The sequence below is a fragment of the Sabethes cyaneus genome, chromosome 2, assembly GCF_943734655.1.
Source record: "Sabethes cyaneus chromosome 2, idSabCyanKW18_F2, whole genome shotgun sequence".
NCBI classification, from domain to species: Eukaryota; Metazoa; Arthropoda; class Insecta; order Diptera; family Culicidae; genus Sabethes; species Sabethes cyaneus.
The window spans coordinates 28,763,142-28,785,166 of record NC_071354.1 but is presented as its reverse complement, the minus strand read 5'-3'; the positions used below and the strand labels follow the sequence as shown (position 1 = coordinate 28,785,166).

Genomic DNA, 22,025 nt, shown 5'->3' with positions numbered 1-22,025 from the left:
TAGGTAATGCGTACCATCGGTGCCTTGTGCACTGGGCATAAAATAGACCCCACAGTGGTTCACAGCCTCTTACCTAGCAACTCCTACCCCAACCTCCTCGTGGTACCAGCCGGGATACGAGCAACCTCGGGTGGAGATCGGGTAACCAACCCCGGTGGAAACCAAGGTCGTATGCTGACAGGGGGGGAGGGCTCCTTCGAGCTACGTTGGCCCTCCGGCGATACTGTGGGGTTGGTTGCGGGCTTTGCAAGCCTGAACCACTAAAAAAACCAAAGCAATGGACTCCGTAAGTAATAATAATAACTCTAATCGGAACAATCGGCAAAGACCCAGGCGACGAAAACGGACTAACGATTGGAAATTAGGAACATGGAACTGTCGGTCTCTAAATTTCCTCGGAAGTACCCACGTGCTTTCTAAAGAAGTGAAGAGCCGCAAGTTCGACATCGTAGCGCTGCAGGAGGTATGCTGGAAAGGAACGATGGTACGTACGTATAGAGATGGTCATACCATCTACCAGAGCTGCGGCAATACACACGAGCTGGGCACAGCTTTTATAGTGATGGGCGAGATGCAGAAGCGGGTGATCGGGTGGTGGCCGATCAACCCCCGAATGTGCAGATTAAGAATCAAGGGCCGATTCTTCAATATAAGCATAATTAACGTGCACAGCCCTCACTTCGGAAGTACCGATGATGACAAAGACGAATTCTACGCGCAGTTGGAGCGTGAATACGACCGCTGCCCAAGACATGATGTCAAAATTATCATCGGGGACTGTAATGCTCAGGTTGGTCAGGAGGAGGAATTCAAACCGGTGATTGGACGGTTCAGCGCTCACCCGCAAACGAACGAAAACGGCCTAAGACTTGTCGACTTCGCCGCCTCCAAGAACATGGCCATACGTAGTACCTTCTTCCAGCATAACCTCTACCATCGGTACACCTGGAGATCACCCAACCAGACAGAATCACAAATCGACCACGTTCTGATAGATGGTCGGCACTTTTCAGACATTATCGACGTCAGAACCTATCCGGGCGCTAACATTGATTCGGACCACTACCTAGTGATGGTAAGGATACGTCAAAAACTATCTGTTGTGAACAACATACGATACCGCCGCCCGCCACGGTATAATCTAGCGCGACTGAAGCAACCAGAGGTCGCCGAAAGCTACGCGTTATCTCTCGAAACCGCGCTGCCGGAAGAGGGAGAGCTGGATGAAGCCCCTCTTGAAGACTGTTGGAATGCCGTGAAAACAGCCATTAGCAGCGTAGCGGAGAACGTCCTAGGCAGTGTGGCACCGAATCGACGTAACGAATGGTTTGACGAGGAATGCCAGCAGATATTGGATGAGAAGAACGCAGCGCGGGTACAAATGCTGCGTAGAGCCACCCGTCAGAATGTGGAGCGATACAAACAGAAGCGGAGGCAGCAAACTCGACTCTTCAAGGAAAAGAAGCGCCACCAAGAGGAGAAGGAGTGCGAAGAACTCGAACAGCTGTACCGCTTTCACGACACACGGAAGTTCTATCAGAAACTCAACGGATCTCGCAAAGGCTTCGTGCCGCGGGCCGAAATGTGCAGAGATAAAGATGGAGGTATCTTGACTGATAACCGTGCGGTGATCGAAAGGTGGAAGCAGCACTACGATGAACACCTGAATGGCGTGCAGGCGGAAGACCATGATAGCGGAGGAAGTGACCACATTGGTGCAGCAAGCGACGAAGATGTGCCACCCCCATCGATAAGGGAAGTTAAAGAAGCCATCCAGCGGCTGAAGAACAACAAAGCAGCGGGAAAGGATGGCATTGGAGCGGAACTTATTAAAATCGGCCCGGACAAGCTGGCCGGCTGTCTGCATCAATTGATTGTCAAGATTTGGGATACGGAACGACTACCGGAGGAGTGGAAAGACGGGGTTATCTGCCCTATCTACAAGAAAGGTGATAAGCTGGATTGTGAGAACTACCGAGCAATCACTATCCTGAATACCGCCTACAAAGTGCTGTCCCAAGTCCTCTTTCATCGACTATCGCCAATAGCCAATAGATTTGTGGGAAGTTACCAGGCCGGCTTCATGGAGGGTCGGTCTACAACAGATCAAATCTTCACCCTGCGGCAGATCCTCCAGAAGTGCCGCGAATTCCGAGTCCCCACGCACCACCTGTTCATCGATTTCAAAGCCGCATATGATAGCGTAAACCGACAAGAGCTATGGAAAATTTTGGACGAAAACGGCTTTCCGGGTAAGCTTACTAGACTTATCATGGCTACGATGGATGGGATCCAGTGCTGTGTGAGAATCTCGGGTGGATTGTCGGACCCATTCGAATCTCGCAAGGGACTTCGACAAGGAGATGGTCTTTCCTGCCTGCTATTCAACATTGCGCTTGAAGGTGTTATAAGGCGAGCGGCGATCGAAATGCGGGGCACGATTTTCAATAAATCCAGTCAATTTATCTGCTTTGCTGACGACGTGGATGCTGTCGGCAGAACATTTGAGGCGGTGGAAGATCAGTACACCAGACTGAAACGCGAAGCAGAGAAGATTGGATTGCAGATAAATACGTCTAAAACGAAGTATATGCTGGCGGGCGGGACCGAGCGCGACAGGGCTCGCTTGGGCAGCACCGTGGTAATCGACGGGGATGAGTTCGAGGTAGTCGACGAGTTCGTATACCTTGGCTCGCTGGCAACAGAGGACAACAATACCAGCCGTGAGATTAAAAGACGTATTATCAGCGGAAGTCGGGCCTACTACGGACTCCACAAACACTTGCGGTCGAACAATCTGAGCCCCCGTACAAAGTGCACATTGTACAAAACGCTAATTAGACCGGTTGTCCTCTACGGGCACGAAACGTGGACATTGCTAGAAGAGGACCTACGAGCACTCGGAGTTTTCGAACGGCGGGTGCTAAGAACCATCTTTGGCGGAGTGCAAGAGAACGGTGTATGGAGGCGAAGAATGAACCACGAGCTCGCGCGTCTCTACGGCGAACCAAGTATTCAGAAAGTGGTTAAAGCTGGACGGATACGTTGGGCAGGACATGTTGCTAGAATGCCGGACAACTATCCTGCAAAAATGGTTTTCGCATCAAATCCGGTAGGAACAAGACGAAGAGGGGCACAGCGAGCGAGGTGGCAAGACCAGGTGGAGCGAGATCTGGCGAGCACTGGGTGCCCGCGGAACTGGAGATCAGTTGCCATGGACCGAAACAGATGGAGAAATTATACTGCGCAGGCCTTGTCATAAGACGTTAGGCCAATTAAGTAAGATAAGTAAGTAAGATTTCAATAAAAGTTCCGGTTGGTGAACGCACCATTGCTAAGTGTGCTCAAATGAATTCAAAATGGCGTTCTAAAACAACCGCTGTCGGAAAAATGTAACGAGCGAGACACGAAAGCAAACGATGCTAAATTACCATACGAAAAGATTCTCAGTATGTAAGTACCGGTTGTTTGAGACTAACCTGGATATTCGGAAATTTTCGTGTAAAGCCAGTAATTAAGAAAATTAAGATAAAAAATACAACTGTTTTATAAATGAAATATAATGGCAATGGTACTACATAATGAACCAAAGTTTGAAAATTTATATCGAGAAATGTTATACACATGCGAGATTTAAGATGGCTTGAAAACCTCGTGACAAATTTAAATTTATTATAGCTGAAATTAAAAATCAGGCATAATGAAGTGTACCAATCTAGTCCCTAAGTTGATAAGCATTTCCTCCTATCAATACTAATATACAGAGATATAGCGCCCTGCACGCGTTGCACTAAAAGTATGAATTGAAATTGGATATAAATTGGATACAGATTGCAAAAGAAAATGTATTGGAAATTGGTCTTGAAACTAGACTTAAAATTGGGCTTGAAACCGGTGTTGAAATTGGGCATCAAATAGGAATTGAAATTGAACATGAAATTGAGGTAAGATTAGGCTTGAGACTAAACTTGAACTTCAATTTTAAACTGGAATGGAATTTGGACTTGAAACTGTTATTTTTACGCAATTAATTGACCTATTGCAAAAACTGCGGACCTCTGGGTTACAGAAGTTATTTGTTTTCCACTAAATTTTACAGAGAAGGTAGAACACGTGGCTCAGTCTGAGGATGTCAGTGATTTACGCTAATTCGCGCAACGATAGCTTCTCGTAGCACAATTTGTGCAGAATTATGCTAGTTCATGTTCAACCAATGTTCCTAAAATTTGCACTAACTTTGACATTTATCAGTTGTGTTGCAAAAATAAGATTTTATGTACACACCGAAGGAATTTTTCGTTAAGAATTAACCTTGAACCACACAAAAATAAGTGTCTGAAAATTCCTTAGATCTAACATATTCTCACAAACAATATTTGTTCTTACCCCGGTTGGCGGTATTAACAGTATGAAAAAAATAAATAACACTGCTAGATGTGTGAACAGTAGATTTATTTTTGTTGTTATTTTATTCACTTCCGGATAGTCCATCAATCGACAACTGAACAAAGAGGCGCCTGCCCGCCAGAGCTGAACGAATATGATGGACTCATTCATTGATAATTGTGTGTGACATCTAAATTGAAATACGTTAAATGCCAGTAGTGGAATTATTAGTACGATACAAAGAGCCGGTTTAGTTTTTTTTTATTTCCACAATACAGCACGCCGCGGTGCTTAACGATAGTAGACCACGATAAAAGCACGCGTCGTGGTTCGGAGCGGCAGCGGGAACTCTAAATAGGTGTTCGGTAGGACAACCAACGGCAAGACAACAAAAGACGGCAATTGTTCCGCGAAGGTCCGCGAAGAGCGCGTGCATTGCGCATCCGCGTCATTATTATCATCTTCACCGTCATTGTCGTTGCCTGTTACGGCCAACAACAGTGCAGTACCATCTACGGACGGACGACACACGCAGTCAATGATCCGCTTGTTCAACAATTACTCAGCTGGAGGCAAACTCATGCCTCATCTTGTATGCATTTCCTAGCAAACCGGGTGAAAATGAATATTCTATAGATTTCGCTCGGTCTTGGTCCGTTCCGTCTAGCCGCGAGATGATTGACCGACCCAGGTTATAGGTGACAAAGAAATGCAGCCGAGCCGAGATGATCAGCGCAAATAATCGCGGCTAATGAACCCGGAATAGTGTACTTTTCCGCAGCGTTAATGATGTTCCACCTTTTCCGGAACTTAATCTGCCTGCAAAGTATTGAACTCAAATCATAGAATCCAACTATATTCTAGGTAAATGCAACTGTGATATGTTCTGAAATTCCCAAACTGCCCCGTGGCTAGCGAAGTCAAACCGGACACAATTCGCGCAGGTTCGGTTTCACAATGCAAAATTGTTTTTGCGCTCGCTCAAGGGCTCAAGCAGTCAGTGGCAGAATTCTTTCCGCCCATAAATTGCCATACACAACACTCCTATTGAACCGCTGGCTGTGCTGCTGAGCTGAGCTAAGCTGCTAGGGGCAGGAAACACGTGTTCACCAGAAAATGCTTTTGGTGCTATTTTGTTTCACCCCCGACTGCATTGGATTGCCGAGAAGTTGCCTTTCGCTCTAGCAGCCCCTAGCTGAGGTCTGTTCTTCCCCTTAGGGACGATCATGATACGGTGCGCACCGTAAACTGGCAGTGCTTTGCTCTGCTGCCCAAATTTCATCAAAAGGAAACAACAAACAAAGTAATCCTGTTGAACGGTAAATACTCATTATTATGAGTCGCGCTTGTTAGAGGTCTCTAGCAAGATGTTGACTGCATAAAGACAGTTCAAACCGACAGCATCGGAAAGTGTGTAGGCAGAGACACGAGAGATTTTGTGTTGTTTTGTTGAGCGCTCAGCCCGGCCAGAGATAGACTGCGTGAGAACTAAGAACATGTGCAACATTTTCGTTTTCATGAAATCTAAATCCCGAAAGCGTTTGGCGCACTATTCCGTTCCGATGACGGGTCGTCGTCGGTTGATTCATGCATACAGCATAAAGGGAGTTGGAAAAAAGAAGCCTAGAAGACCGACTCGCATAACCTTCGTCAGGTTTGAAGCTGGTGGGCGCTGGTGGTGAAGAGTGGAGGAGTAAAGCAATTCTTACATATTAGCAGTTACTGAACCGAACGGGTGTTCTCTGACGTGGCCTAGATGCATTCTCCGTTGTTGTCGCAGTGACAAACCGGTGCTGGAGTTTGAATTTTCCCATAACCGCTCAAGAACACCCGCTGGCTGGCTGACTGTGCGGCTCTTGCATATGTGCTGCGGATAATGGATTTTTTTCAAGCATTTTCTTCTTTACGCTCGATCCTGGATCAATTGTAATCCTGAACGATTGCCCGGGGTGAGGGTAATTGCGAGGTTTGTTTTTATTGATATGCTGAAGGATTTAGGCCATATGATGCATGCAAGTTATTGGAACTAATTGTTTTCTTCTGTTGGTAGTTAGTCATGCAAACACGGTTATGTGTAATATATTACTGATTTTATATATTAATTAAAATATTTCGAAAAATGCTGTTACCGTATTCAAGCTGAATTAAAGATCAGGTCAAACCACTACTGTTAGCAACCTGTCTTCACTCCATTCGGAAATCTTCTTGGTTTATTGGTTTATATATTATGGGAATATCTACAGGTATTTATAAATCTACAGCCATCTAACTGGTAAACCTATTAGTTCCTGGCTGGCCCAGAACAAGAAAGAAGGTGGAGTACGGAACAGACCTTGGTAATCAGTCTTAGTGCTCCAATTTAAAGATTGTTGCCCAATTTTCTGCTCAGTTCAAATGCCGAAATCTAGGGGAAGAAAAAACCGAAAAAAAAATTAAATATGAATAGATGGGCATTGACATGTGTAAAGGATTGAAAATGCGAATGAGTTCATTTTCTCATACAGTGGACCCCCGTTCGTTTGAACGATACCTCATGCAAACTATCGGGGTTAGTTTTTAATTTGAACAACTGGTAACCCTAAATATATTGAAACTTGTATGAACTGCCCGCCCTGCTCTGTGTTATTGTTTCGGTGGTTTGATTTAGTTGGCATTTGCATGCATCGAATATTTTATTCTCCGATCAAATTTCTATCGTAATCGTTGGGAAACGAAATGTGAAACTGATTAAACACGCTAGATCAGTACAAACAAATCGTGTTTATGTGCATTGTCTGTAAAAGCAAATAATGCCATGTTGACAATGACATTTGAACCATTTGCAATTTGCACGTCGTGCAAACCAGCGGGGCTCAAATTAAAAACTGTTCAGATTAAAAACGGTCAAACGAACGGGGGTTCACGGTATAAATTTATACTAATTTCGAACTAATTTGGTGCATCTGGAACCACGGTGCTTCCCTAGACCGTTATTATAAAAAAAAGCTAAATGGAATCGGACCTCACCAGTCGATTCGTGAGGTTGTACTGCATCTCTGGTGAAATTTTCAAAATCCTCCCGCGGTGTAAATTTGAGTTACGCCCTTTTAAGTTTGTATTGTTTTGTTCTTTTCTATATGGAACTAACTAACATTAATAGTAGTCGAATTTCTACGTTTAACATATTAGATGTTTAATAAAATGCATCCTTTAAACGCCCTTTAAACTTTCAAACAAGAGTTACCAGCAGCTGTAAAGATCATGGAATGTTGTACCTGAAATGTGTAGAGCACTTTCTACAGGGTTTTTCGTGAACTGGTGGTTTAACACGTGGTTTGCAATGAGTGTTTCGTCGTTTTTACAGCGTTTTTAATACTTACGGCACTTAAAAGGGCGTAACTCAAATTTCTACCGATTTTGAAAATTTCACCAAAGATGCAATACAACCTCACAAATCGATTGGTAAGGTCCGATTTTATGGAACATTTTTTATAATAAAACGGCCGCACTGTTATAATAAACGGAGCACTGTGGGGATCGCTCATGCAATCAAAAAAGACTAGCGCTGGAAAAATCATCATTTTTCCCATCTTCAAGTATATTTATGGCGCTGGTTTTGTACTATTTCTTCAATTCAATCTCGTTTCCTTAATGTCTGAGTTTTTCTGCATATAATTAATTAGATTTGCAAACATTATCCTTTGTTTCTATTAACCACGTAAATATTATAAAAATAAAGGGCGTTGATTAAGTAAGTTAAATGTCATTTACGAATATTTACGAACCGTAGGTAAGAAAATGCAATTCTTGCACGCATTACGTTCTTGCGAAATTTACTGTTAAATAAGGATTTTGATAACTGATATTTAAAATTGTATTCAGTTTAATTATAAATGTTCCCGAGAAATTAAAAACCACTTTATGTTCCAGTAGAAAGCTCGATCTTCCCGCTAGGTGAATAATTAAAGTTTGCACCTTTGCCACATTCAGTAAATTTTTCTTAGCAGTTCAGATTTAATGTAAAGTGAGGAAATGCTCAATGCCTGCCCACTAAAAACCTCATTGCTCTAGGCACGAAATCTGCCTGGGATTGCTAGGCGACTACTCCGCGCGCGCGCCGGCGGTGTGTGTGTGTGTGTGTGTCCTTACTTTCTTCGTCCTTTTCACACTCTCCCGGCATTACCGGCAAGTATTGCTTCGGGAGGAGGATGTGCTCTGGTGGTTTATTGTTACCTATCGAGACTGGTGGCCGGCCGTGGCATCTCGCTTCGCACCGCGGCAAAACTTCGATAATCGAAGACCACGTGCTGTGTCCTCTGCATTTCGGATAGACTGGAGCCGTGGCGTGCCCGCACCGGTGTCTGTCGCCAGCATTTCCACCTCTTTCAGTAACTCATCGGTCACCGATTACTTGATGTCATCGGCAAAGCCGACGATTACCGCACTTCTGGGCAGCTTCAAAGTCAATACACCATTGTATGTCCCGTACCAGAGTGTAGGCCCGAGGATGGAGCCTTGCGGAACTCCCGACGTAATGTTCATCGTCTTGCTCCCCTTGTTGGTCTTGTAGACAAGCACCCGGTTCCGGAAATAACTCTTCAGAATTCTACATAGATATCCCGGGACCTGCATTCTATACAGCAACTCGACAATGACCTCCCAGCTAGCACTGTTAAAGGCGTTTTTTACGTCAATCGTTACAACGGCGCGAAAATGATCTACTCTTCGCTTCTGTTTGGACGACTTCACGGCACGCTCAAATACTGTCCGGATAGCATCCACCGTGGAGAAATCCGGAACCCAAACTGCATCTTCGACAGATCGTCTTCACAGTCCGTGTACCTCGTCAGTCTGTTCAGGATAATCCTCTCCAGGAGTATCTCGCATGTATCTAGTAGACATATTGGCCTATATGACGCCGAAATTCCTGCGGGCTTTCCTGACTTCGGTAACAGCACTAGTTTCTGAAGCTTCCTTTGGTCCGGAAAGTGACCATCTTCTAAGCATTTTTGCATCATTGTCCTGAACATGCCCGAGAATGATTGTATTGCAGTTTTCAGGCTCACGTTAGGGATTCCATTCGGCTTGGGCACTTGCTTGATTTTTGGCCGTCTAGCCACTGGTACTAGTTTCTACGAGACTTCTAACTCCCTCTCCTCTACACTGTACTGTGTTGGTGACTATATCGTACGCTCGTGCATCGGGAAGTCCCTCCATGATAGCCTTCTGTGCCTGGCTGTCTCAGGTTCTAGCTCTGTGCATTATAACCGGATTCTGCCGGCCAATGGTATATTTAATCGCTTGGTGATCACTGTAGGTATAACCTTCACAAACCCTTCAGTTCATGTTCGGCATCAAATATGGGCTACCAAAGGTGACGTCGATGATAGGTACGTGGCTGTCCTTTCGAAAAGTACCTTCGTTGAACAGTGCAACTTCCAGCTTAGCCAGGGCTTCCTACAGGTTCTGCCTTCTGGCGTTAGACCACAGACCACAGCCCAAGCGTCGAAGTCTCCTCCAATAATAATTGGCTTTCGCCCGACGAGTTCCTCGGTCAACGCATCCAGCATCTGGTGGAACTGCCATGTGGTCCATCTTGAGGGTGCATAATAGCTACATATGAAGCACCCGTTGATTTTGACAATCACGAAACTTTCGTTTGAGCTCGAAACTACCACCTCGATGTGGAGCTTCTCCATTACATGTATCGTAGTTCGCAGCTATTGCTGCTCTATCGGCTACCCGGTTACCGTTAATGGATGCAACTCGGCACGACTCTGTAATTATTGCGATGTTACACAACGGTTCCGTTGTCGACAGGCACAATAGGTGCTGTGCTGTGTCACAATCATTGAGATTGATCTGGGTCACTTTCATCACTGCCTGCCCGCCTTCGCCTTTTGATATGCTGGGTATTGGAAGCCTCCCGTCATGTGGTTATTTCCCTCTCTGTTTTGCAGAGTATGCACCCCGAAAGCTTTGCGCAGTCGCTTGTAAAATGGCCTTTCTTACCATGTTTCCGGCACGATTTAGACCTGTCCGGTCCATCACAGGCTCATCTCCAGTTGGGGGTTTGGTGTTTTGGATTTTTCCGGTAAGTGTTTTCATTCTCTTGGGTTCTTCACTCGTGTAGCTATCTCCCCTCGTGGTTCGTAGTTACCTTGTTGTGATCCCATGGTTATCTGTGCAAGCAATGATGCCATGCTAGCGTTGATTCGGATCCTTCATGGGGACCCGAGCCAGACCCAGAATCCAGATCGGTACAAGTCAGGAATTGTCATCTGAGCCTGCTACAACAACAACAACAACAACAACAACAACAACAACAACAACAACAACAACAACAACAACAACAACAACAACAACAACAACAACAACAACAACAACAACAACAACAACAACAACAACAACAACAACAACAACAACAACAACAACAACAACAACAACAACAACAACAACAACAGCAACAACAACAACAACAACAACAGCAGCAACAACAACACAAACAACAACAACAACAACAACAACAACAACAACAACAACAACAACAACAACAACAACAACAACAACAACAACAACAACAACAACAACAACAACAACAACAACAATATTCAACAGAGCCCACTGTCAAACCCCGCCGCATCCTATCAGCATCTTTGGCTCGAGCAGCACGTTCCGCATCCTAGGCAAAGTCCCTAACTCGCAAAAGACCACGAGGGGGGGGGGGGTAACCGTCAAGCCCCTGAACTCTTGCCCTTGCTGCAGAGAATCTGCTGAGCACTTGGAGCCCTTTGAATATGACAAAGAGAATCTGCTGAGCACTTGGAGTAAATAGGGTACGGGAGGGTATTCCTATCACGCTTCTAATTTCAGCATACATTACCTTTTTTGGCTACACTTTCCCAAATAAACACTTTGCCTCTAAATAACAATACTGAAACGAATGTAGCACTCAGGGTTTAATGTGTTATAACTATTTTTATAAAAATGTAAGTAATTTGCTAAATTTTACCACTGTTTTTCCACTAGCACGTAACCAGGCTGAAAAAACCAGCAGCAATCGCTTACGCGTATCCGCTCTTGATGATGGTTTGGAAAACACACAATTCTGATCACGTTTACTTTTTCTAGAAACTAAACAGCTGTGAATATGCTATCACAGAACAATTCTACTTCTTTTTATCACGGAAGAACACAAAAATTCCCCTCTGATATGAAAATATAAATCAATTCTCATTCACTAGCCATTAGCAGCATTTTGTTTTTAATTCCAGCATATGGTGCGTTGTTTACACTACTACCAATATGTAAGGCCTGAAATGCTTCTATCGTGTTGACATAGCTAGTATTTGAGTGACAACCGGCGCTAATGTATATGAACGATTCAATGATACACTAGCGCCAGCAGCAAGCTGTTGTCACTACAAAACTAATTATCTTCAATGATCCCGAAATGTAGGCAATAGCGACACGTTATCCATCGATCTCTCTTTTGATCGCTGAATTTAGCCGCAGCGACTTCATCATTTCTCGCGACTATAACTCAAATTCAGTAGCGTTTTATTAAGACCCAAATACACGCCGATATTCAGTAAATATTATTCTATCAACTGGTATAAAAATCTTGTCTCGAATAAATATAGTTTCAACGTAATTCCTGAATATTGTTCAGGCTACCGCTCAATGGGTTGGAAATACCCTCCCGTACCCTACATAGAAATTTGAGCTCTAATTCAAACTACTACGCAACCAAAAATGTGCTTTTTGTGCAATTTGGATAGCCTGTGCACACGGTATAACGAATATATGCATAGATTTTTGTAAACAATTGTATTTGTCTTTACCAAATCTTCAAAAGCAAATCTTATTGATGACGAACTGCCGCTGAACAAGCAAATTTGCTTCTGTAAAATTTGTCTAAATGGATGTACATATACAGGCAAGAAGTGAAAGATTCATCTCGTGCCAAAACCCAAAGTACTTGTGGATATATTCTTTTGAAAAATCGAAATAAAATGTGAATCGTGGTTACGTATGACGGGGTGACTCCGTCACCGTATTAAGATTTCATTAAATTTCGGTTATTCTTAAATTCATTTCTGAATTATCCTTCTTTTTTTGCAGGGCGCACCCTTACTCCGATGAAAAACCAGTTGTCGATCAAGAACCACGAATAGTACGATGACTTGTACGCTGCGCACAAGCCGAACAAGTTCCAACGAACCACGAAACCGACAACCGACCGACCTGCAATCCGACCGGCCCGGCAAGTCACGACTTCAGGAAATCCAACAACAATCAACCGTCGTAGTTAGTTATTTATGGAACGTGAATTTACAGGACTGCCGCGTGCTCTCTCATATCAGCCAGCACGTATCACAGCACAGCCTCCGCACAATGCGCCGTTAGTTGATCTGCTATAGGTGTCGGACCGGTCCGGATCGACGCTCTAAAGTGGCGTTTGACGTTTTGTGGGGCGAGGGAGGGACTTTACGGAAGAAATTGAAAGTTCTGGCAGGGACTGACTGACTGACACTGGCTAGCGATGTAAATTTTCGTCTCATTTCGAGCCGTGGTAGGGAGGGAAGGTGCGAAGGTTGACGAGATTTCAATCTGCCAACTTCTCGAACCGTGACAGGTTCCAACGTGACGCGACAAAGTGATCGCCAGTGAAGTAGCCACTTGGCCGGTGCGGTGGTGGTGGTGGTGCTGATCGGAATTCACCCGATCATAGAAGTTAGATACAGTTGAGTGTTCCTTCATTGCGGGCTGTTTCCTCGAGTAGATTGATACGGCACTGTAATGAATGTTGTATTGTCTGGTGTACTTCTGGCCAGCCAGTGGTGGTGCCACCTTCGGTGGAAAATTTATCCGAACTCCGGACAGTCACTGTCTAGTCCGCGCTGTTTTACAATTCATTGCACGGTTGTTGTTTCTTTTTTTCGGTACACTCAGGTGAAGAAGTTTTTCTTGTCTCTTCACCTCTTGGATGGATGAAACTCGAGACAAGTTGTTTTGAATTGGAAATTGTTCTTGGTTGTGGTTGGAAGAAATTTACGTGACTGTATTCTGTACATCGTATTCCGGGGGCGCGTAAGGGAGAAGTTTTGACGCAATCAGCGTTTGCTAGAAGTTTACTGGCCATAATTTCTGAAAATTATTTCTCATGACATTCTTATAAAGCCAATTTCAAGATAGTAGGATGCCGTACATCCCACTGCTCGGGAACTGCCACCAGCTTTTCCGCGCCGAATTTCACTCTCAAGTGGCCCTCGTTCGGGCGAGCGACCACCAGAAAATGAAGTGTCTCTCATTACAAACGGCATACAGAGCCGAGGGGAAAACTATCTCATAAGCTGTTTTCATTACCGTCAGCCGTGGTGTTTGCCAACCGTGGTCCTACTTTGTCTGATGGCGGTTGAAAACACAGAGAGCGCACAATCAACAAATAATCCAATTGATCACTCCTGCTGGGTGACTTTCGACCGACCGACCGACCAGCAAAAGGGGGAAAGCGATCACGCACGATTTCCAGATTTTCCCCCTGCTAGGTTGACGTTGCGCTTGCTCTGCACCAGCCATCAGGGTGAAAATATATATTCTCACCGCGTGATTCATTGAAAAATTTCTTCCCGCTGCAGCACGCACTGCTGGAGGGCATCAACACTTGGCAGTTGATGATGACGCTGGTGCTGGCGATGGCGGTGACGGCATACCGTCAGCCAACACGCAAAGGGAAATTCTTGCAATAGTAACTTCCTCATCAAGGCAACGGACAACAACATACGGTTGGCTGTGGGAGCATTACGGGTGGAAGGAAAGCACTGCGGCACCGTTGTCATCGAGTTCGCCGAGGGAGGTCACTTGATTACGACAACGAACCGTGTAGTACTGAAAACTGGGATGCCCGCATATTATCATAAATCTATTAGGGTGTCAATCAAAACGGACTACAATGGCTACAAGCTGGAACCATTCCGGGTTTGCACGTTCCGTACGATGATTTCATTTATTGGGAAATGGTAAATTTCAAAGTTAAAATAGACGTTTAGACTAATTAGGATAATACAGTCGAACAAAGAAAATTCAAACGCAAGAAAACCTCCAACCAGATGGACATCCAGAAACGAAAAGAAAAACACAACCTCTCATTAACGCCTGATTGCTTGGCAGCTACTGTTTCGAAGCTGTCCGAGTAGCTTTTAGCTACTCGAAAAAACTTTTCGGCTTCCGCAGACCGTATGGCGTTGTGGCTTCTTCCACGGAACGGAAGACCTCAAGCGACTGACCGTCGTTCGCCAATCCTTTGTCTGTTCGTATCCTTTCCATACATGGTAAACTAATTGTGGCGACGCACAACATAAAATTGGGCATTTATTTTTTTTTTTTTTTGGCAAACTGCAAAACGTCTTGCAATTGGACAGAACAATTTGAACATCACGCATGTTTGTACGATCCCGGGGCTGACAGTTGAAATGTCTATGTTTTCGTAACAAACGAAAAACGTTTAATTAAGCGCTCTGCTACATACGCTCGTTTCGCATCTTTCTTCAGGTTTTTGGTAAGAACTAAACAGAATACCGTGCAGGAATCTTCTTAGAATCGAAATTATTGTGTCACGCTTCTTTTTCAAGCGAAAGCACTATCATTAGCGATGTTGTGTTAAAGAAGAAATTAACATGAATTTTGCCCTACAATAATAATGCGCACTAAAGGAAGAAAAACATATTGCAAGTCATCTTTTCAATCCGTAAAGTAATATTTTTCGGTCATTCGGAGAATCTACTTGTATCATTTTGTGGGATTTAAGGGTAATATTGAAATAATTATTATACCATTTTGTTTATCTATGCTGAATAGCATTAACTGAGAAACGTACGGCTACGTGCCCCACGTTCACTGTAAAATCGAGGGTAAAACAAAATAATTTCTGTAACCCAGAAGACCGTAGATTTTTATTAAGTCGGCTATCATTTTTGTGGGTAAAACATTTCTAGTTTCAAGTTCAATTTCAAGTCAAGTTAAAAATTAAATTACAAGTTTAGTTTCAGTAGCCTAAGCTCAATTTTAATTCTAATTTCATGCCCAATTTTAACACCGAATTCAAGTCGAATTTTTAGTCTACTTTCAAGTCCATTCCAAATACAATTCAATTCCTACTCTATGTTCAACATTTCAACATTGATTTGACTTTTATCGTTAAACGATAAAATTAGCAGGATGAGACATTTTTTCTTAATCCCAAGTTATGGTGGTTTCCTGAATAGAGGTTTGCCGTTAAAAATTTTTTTGTTATTAAATGTTCGGTTTTGGTTCGGCTGTTCGGCTCTTTCTTTCTTTAATAAAGCCTCTTTTTTACGAGTAGGGAAATCTGCTAAGCACCTTAGAAGATACGGTACTATCAGACACCTGAGAAGACAGCTCAGGGAGTGGGGTTAGGTATCCCGACCCCTTCAATGGAGCTTGAGAATCCAGATCCACTAAAACCCTACTCGAGTCTCCAGCCTCAATCCCCTCTGGCACCATTTTATCGGTATTACTTCAGGGAGGGGCTATTGTGCTTAACGCACCCTTTCAGATAACTACTGGACTATGGTAGTTAGGCTGTTTATTCGCCGTTGATTTGGTTTTGTAGCTCAAGTACTATCCGGGTTGCGGCCGCATTGACCGCTCCCCAGACGTCCGAGCTGGAACACATCCTTTGGACTAAGTTATCTGGAGTAGTGTCCGGTCCGCTCACTGCCATCATGTTGCTTCTCGCGCCCACGAAATGAGGGCATATGAAGAAAGCATGTTCTGCAGTTTCCTCAACTTCCACGCATTCGGGACACGCGGGGAACTCCGCATGCCCAAACTTGTGCAAATACTGTCTAAAACAACTATGCCCTGACAGAATCTGTATCAGGTGGAAGTTGACTTCGCCGTGGCGCCTGTTGACCCACCCGGATAGTTCCGGGATAAGTCGATGTGTCCACCGGCCTTTTGTGGAATTAGACCATGCCCGCTGCCATGTGGTCATCGAGGCCGATCTTGTGGTACTCCATATGCCTCTAGTTCCACGTTGGTTGAAGCACTCTACGTCCTCGCTGATGATGATGCCAATAGGAATCATACCCGGTAAGACGCAGATTGCGTCGTGTGAAACTGTGCAATACGCACTCGTCACTTTCAAGCACATGAGACGATAGGTGCTTTCTAGCTTCGCTAGATAGCTTTTGGTACCTAACGCCGATGACTACACCGGCCCGCCATACCTGAGTATGTACTGGACCACGTTGGCTAATAGCCTTCGCTTGCTGCCATATACCGCAGAGCTATTAGACATCATACGAGACAATGCCGAAATAGCTGTGGAAGCCTTCTTGCAGGCATAGTCGACGTGGCTCCCGAACTTGAGCTTCTCGTCGACCATGGCCTCCAGGAGTTTTAAGGACCGCATTGACGAAATAGTGCAGTCTCCGACGCTAATATCTGCTTGTTGCATCGGCTTGCAGTTGTCCGCCACGATAACCTCCGTTTTATGATGCGCTAGCTCCAGTTTCCTGGATCGCATCCAATCTTCGACAATATTTATAGAGTGGACAGCCGTCAACTCAACTTCTCTGATAGATTCACCGTAGACTTCCGAGGTGATGTCGTCCGCAAAGCCGACAATTACCACCCCTACCGGGAACTTTAGCTACAACACCTCGTCATACATGACGTTCCACAGCACCGGGCCCAGTATGGAACCTTGCGGAACCCCTGCGGTGATTGGAACACACTTCTGACCCGCACTTCCTCCGTGTAGCAGCATAGCACACGATTCTGGAAATAATTTTCCAGAATCCTGTACACTCTTGGCTGTCGCAGTGACAGACAAGATGGCATCCACCGTAGATTTGCCTTTTCGGAAGACGAATTGGTTGCTTGATAGACCGTATGTACCTTCAGTGTACTGTACGAGTCTGTTAAGGACAACCCTCTCCAGCACCTTGCCGGCAGTATCGATCAGACAGATCGGCCTATATGACGTGGGGACACCCGGAGGTTTTCCCGCCTTCGCTAATAGGACCAGGTTCTGTCGCTTCCATCTGTCCGGGAAGTAGCCAGCTGCCAGGCATCTACTCATTACAGGCCCGAATAATTCGGAAGCCTCTAGAATAGCCGCTTTAATGGCCATATGCGGGATTCCGTCTGGCCCCGGTGCATTGCTCACCTTTAGAGATTTAGCGATCTCAATGAGTTCGTAACCGTCACTTCCTTCCCGACCTCTAATCGCTCCGCCGTCGCCCACGTTACTTTGGATGTTTGGCTGGGACGCCGACCATCCTACTCTATGGTCTGAGATACTGGAACGTCGGCTGTGGAACGACTCAGCGGCCTGAGGCCAGGGCCTTGGCTCGTGGCGCGGAAAGAGGCCCTCGATGATCCGCTCCATCATCTCTGGCGATTGCTCTGCGAGCTCCATCACGCCCTTGGTCTTTGCCATTACGATCTTGTAGGCATCACCCCACGGGTTCGCATTGGCACTAGCACATAACCTTTCAAAGCAGGCTCGTTTACTAACTTTTATCCTACTCTAAAGCGCTGCGCATGCAGCAACAAGTGCTACTCGACATTCAGCTCTTTGCATAATTCTCCTCGCACGAAAGCACGCTTCGTGGAGTTCCGCAATTTCATCTGTCCACCAGTAAGCCGGTGACCTGCCATACCTAGGTCGACCTTTCCTAGGCATGATAGCTTCACACGCTCGCGACAGTACCTCAATCAAATGATCAGCGTTCGGATCTGGCATATCGCGATCACCGCACTCTCTTCGGATCGCTTCCACAAATACTTCGGGATTGAAGTATGATGTCTTCCATCCACGGGTGGTTGGAGTGTCGGCTCTACTCGCCGCCTACCGCCTCGTGATCTGACCGCATGATGATCACTGTGAGTGTAGCCATTGTCTACCCTCCAGTCTCCTATCAGACCAGGACTGCCGAAAGTCACGTCGATGATAGGCTCCGTACTGTTCCTACTGAAGGCACTTGTGGTGCCGTCGTTGACCAGATCTACGTTAAGCCTGCTTGGCACTTTGGGCCTCCTGTTGTGTGCTTAGCGTCCCGTTGGCCGATACATATGAGGGCATTTGGGCGGCCCAGTACAATCTCTCGCTATATGGCTCGTACCGCCACATCTCCTACACAGGTTGCTTCGGTCTGGCCCCTTACGGCTCCAGGACTTGTGCCCTCTCTCAAAGCACTGGAAGCAGGCCTCCGGCGGCTGGAACATGCTCATACGACCCATCCATCTTCAGCTTAGCCACTTTCAAGGCTGCATTTCCGTCTACCAGTGGAAGTCTTATAGTTGCTACCTGGGTTCCCGCCGGTGTCTTGCGCAGATGAATTGCCTCGGTAGTCACCACCACGTTACATTGCTCCTTGAGAGCTCGTGCTAGTTCGCCCGGATCAGTGATCTCGTCCAGGTTTTTAAGCTGGAGAGTCATCTCGGGCGTTATCTGTACGCTATCGCCAAGGACCTTTTCTGCTAGCACTTTGTAAGCAGAACCCTTTTCAGTAGCATTCTTTTTGAACTCAAGGATCATGTCGCCTGTGCGAGAGCGGCGGATACTTCGCACATCCGCGCCAAGACACTTCAACTGATTATCCCCTCTCATGGCCTTTGAAACTTCCGAATATTTCGGCCTCTCAGTTTTGAGGATGAGGGCATCGCCTTTGCTCCTCTTTTTTCTGGCCACTTTCGGTGGAGCTCAATACTCCTCTTTCTTCCTGGCCTTCTTCTTTTTCACCAACTTCCACTGGTTGTCGGATGCTAACAGCGTCTTGTTACCCTCAGTGGGTTCTTCGGTTGGCTTACGACCGTTTGCTATCAGGCACTTCTTCGGACCCGTGGGGATTTCTTTCCCTGGGGACTGCCTTGCGCGTTTGGTGGATGCCTTGTTGACGTTGGACTGCTCCGTAGTCGCGAGGGCCACGGTGTGGTCAGTCATTGACAGGCAGGCATCCGTTTGCGCAGACCTCGATTCAAACGTCTTCTCGGTCTCTTTCTTTGTTACTTTTACTCGCGCTGCGAGTTCGCTATGCTCCTGCCTATGCTATGTGCCTGCGCTATGCTATGTGCTGCGACCTGCCACGAACTCGATAATGGATTCGAGTTGATGAGACGCCGCTACCACTCTTGGTAACATGTCTCTCTTTCCTGCCACTGCTTTTATTAGCGACGGGCCGTTCATTACTGTGTCCGGCGTAGATGCGGTTGGAGCGACAGGTGTGCCGTTTCCCTTTTCGCTTACGCTGGCGCTTCTACTCGTATCCATCGGCGGAGATCTCTGGATACTACCTCTTGCGAACGGATTATCTAATCCGTCCGCGCTCACTGAAGTTAATGTTTTATTATTGATTACTCATATAGAATCCCACGAGTTGAGGGGAAAGAAGAGTCCGCCGCATCAGAGCCACTCATGATGCGGTAAGGGGTGATTACTGTGGAGAGCGCTCTGGTACTCCTCAGGCTCCGTTTGAGGCTGAGTATTTATAGAACCCGCATGGGTCGCACGACACCTTGGATTAGGGGTTTATCCATTCACGTTTTTACTTTTAGCCAGGGATAACAGATTATAAAACCATCCTCGTTTGGGGGCTTTGGACCCTCTGCTCTGCTGGAACTCCATAACCTTGATACCACTGTGAAACCACCTTTGAGATGTGCTTCGGATCTCCATCTTATTGGAATATATATCTGCGCCTCACCTAAAGCTTTTGTGCAGACGCTGGAAGTTTTGGTTTCAAAATGTCCAAATAAACCTCCTTGGTCATGGTCACTACTTCTTCGAACTTTCACCGATTCACAGCCATTTTCTATAACAGACTTCCATAATCAGACCCAAATAGCATTACTTTTGTTTCGTCTGATCAAATCACCTTATTCCAGTCATCACTGGTTCATGAAATATGGTCCTGGACCCACTTCAATCTTTTTTTACCTTTGTTATACTATATAACAAAGGTTTAGAAATTGGTCGAAAAACACGAAGTTGATCTAAGGCCCGGAGGGCCGAGTCACATATACCAATCGATAGGGTTCGACGAATTGAGCAATGTCTGTGTGTGTGTGTGTGTGCGCTGCTTATTTTCTATCGCTTATTTCTCGGAGATGGCTGAACCGATTCGTCTGCTATTACTTTCATTTGATAGGTATTATTACCTAGTATATCACTTTAAAAATTGTTTCGTGATCCGACTATTAGTTTCAAAGTTATAAGCAAAAATGTGAAAATTACGTGACACGATTTTCTCCGGAACTACATGACCGATTTCATCGATCTTAATACCAAATGGAAGCTCTTACTATCGCTAAACTTCACACTAATTTTTATTGAAAACAAACAAGTGGTTTAAAAGTTAGCCTTAAAAAACCAGTTTTGACAAGGTTCAAATGATCGCCTGTTTCTCAGAGATGGCCCAACCGATTTACCCGCTACTAGTTTCATTTGGCAGATAATATAGCCGGATAGATCACTATTGAATTGTTTAATTTGAATGTTTAATTTGAAAGTTATGAGTATTTGAATACACCACACCAAAATTGACAATAATTTATAATGATTTTAACCAAGAAAAATAACTTAATTTCAATTATTTTAATATCAAACGGGAGGTTTTCACACTACGAATATATATGCAAAATTTCATAAGAATTGGTTTTGCCGGTCAAAAGATATTAACCCTCGAACACTAGCACCAACTTTTATAACACAGTTACTCGCGCGCACAATAGCCCAAAACCAAAGAAAACGTGCGCACTAGAGCTTTGACTAGGAAAACTTGGTTTTAAGTTTATCAAACCTTTGGAAGAGTTTCTTAAAATTGAAAGCTCTATCGTCTGGTAGAATCTGAATTTTGATTAATCCCCCTAAAAGTGAAATAAAAAAATATTTTCCATTAGTTTCAATATGACACATTGATGTGTTCTGCAAAGTTTTAGAGCATATTATCACAAGAAATTTTGCCGAGGATAGTAACCTTCTATCTCTTCAACGAAGAGATCTTATTTATTGTATATAAGTTTGTAAAATCAGTTTTTCAATTTTAGCTCTTTTTGTAATTGTTTTATGACTTTTTCAAGTATTACAAAGTTGTATAAATAATAAAAAACTTTGCTGAACATAGTATAGCTCTATGTTTGCTTGTTTACGAACTGTAGAACTTTGATTTTAAAAAATACCCTGATTTTGACCCCGAATTACTCAACTACCAACAGACGGATACATTTTACATTTGCTGGTGGTTTTGCTGCATACAGACACCATTTTTCCATATGAAGAAACGAGAGAAAATTCCAGTTGGGACCAATTGCGGTACACCTCACATGCTACTTGCTTCGTTTCTGTGATGACGGGTTATGCTAATCTATTTTCCTAACAATTTAAAGTATTAATGCATTGAATAATTCTGACATTTTGCTCATAACAAGTTGATTGAAGAATATACGTTAGTATATACGTAATACACGATTTGTAACTTTATAACGATATGGCATTCAAAAACGTACACATGGTGTACAAAATACAACAACGTGAGTAACGTGAGTGAGTAATAAAAATTGATAAAATTTATTCGAGAAAACTTTATTGTTGTGAATCAAATAGAATGGCAATACAGGAAATTATGCAT

The 22,025-nt window shown here is 44.6% G+C and overlaps 1 protein-coding gene across 1 annotated transcript in view; it reads left to right on the top strand.

The window, feature by feature from the left end:
- LOC128735218 (uncharacterized) overlaps nucleotides 1-11,051 on the top strand; it is an 81,152-nt gene extending 70,101 nt beyond the window's left edge. Inside the window, exon 3 of the mRNA XM_053829711.1 lies at nucleotides 10,609-11,051. Coding sequence (XP_053685686.1) covers nucleotides 10,609-11,051 — 443 coding nt within the window. The remainder of the gene's footprint in view (nucleotides 1-10,608) is intronic.
- The last annotated feature ends 10,974 nt before the right edge of the window (nucleotides 11,052-22,025 follow it).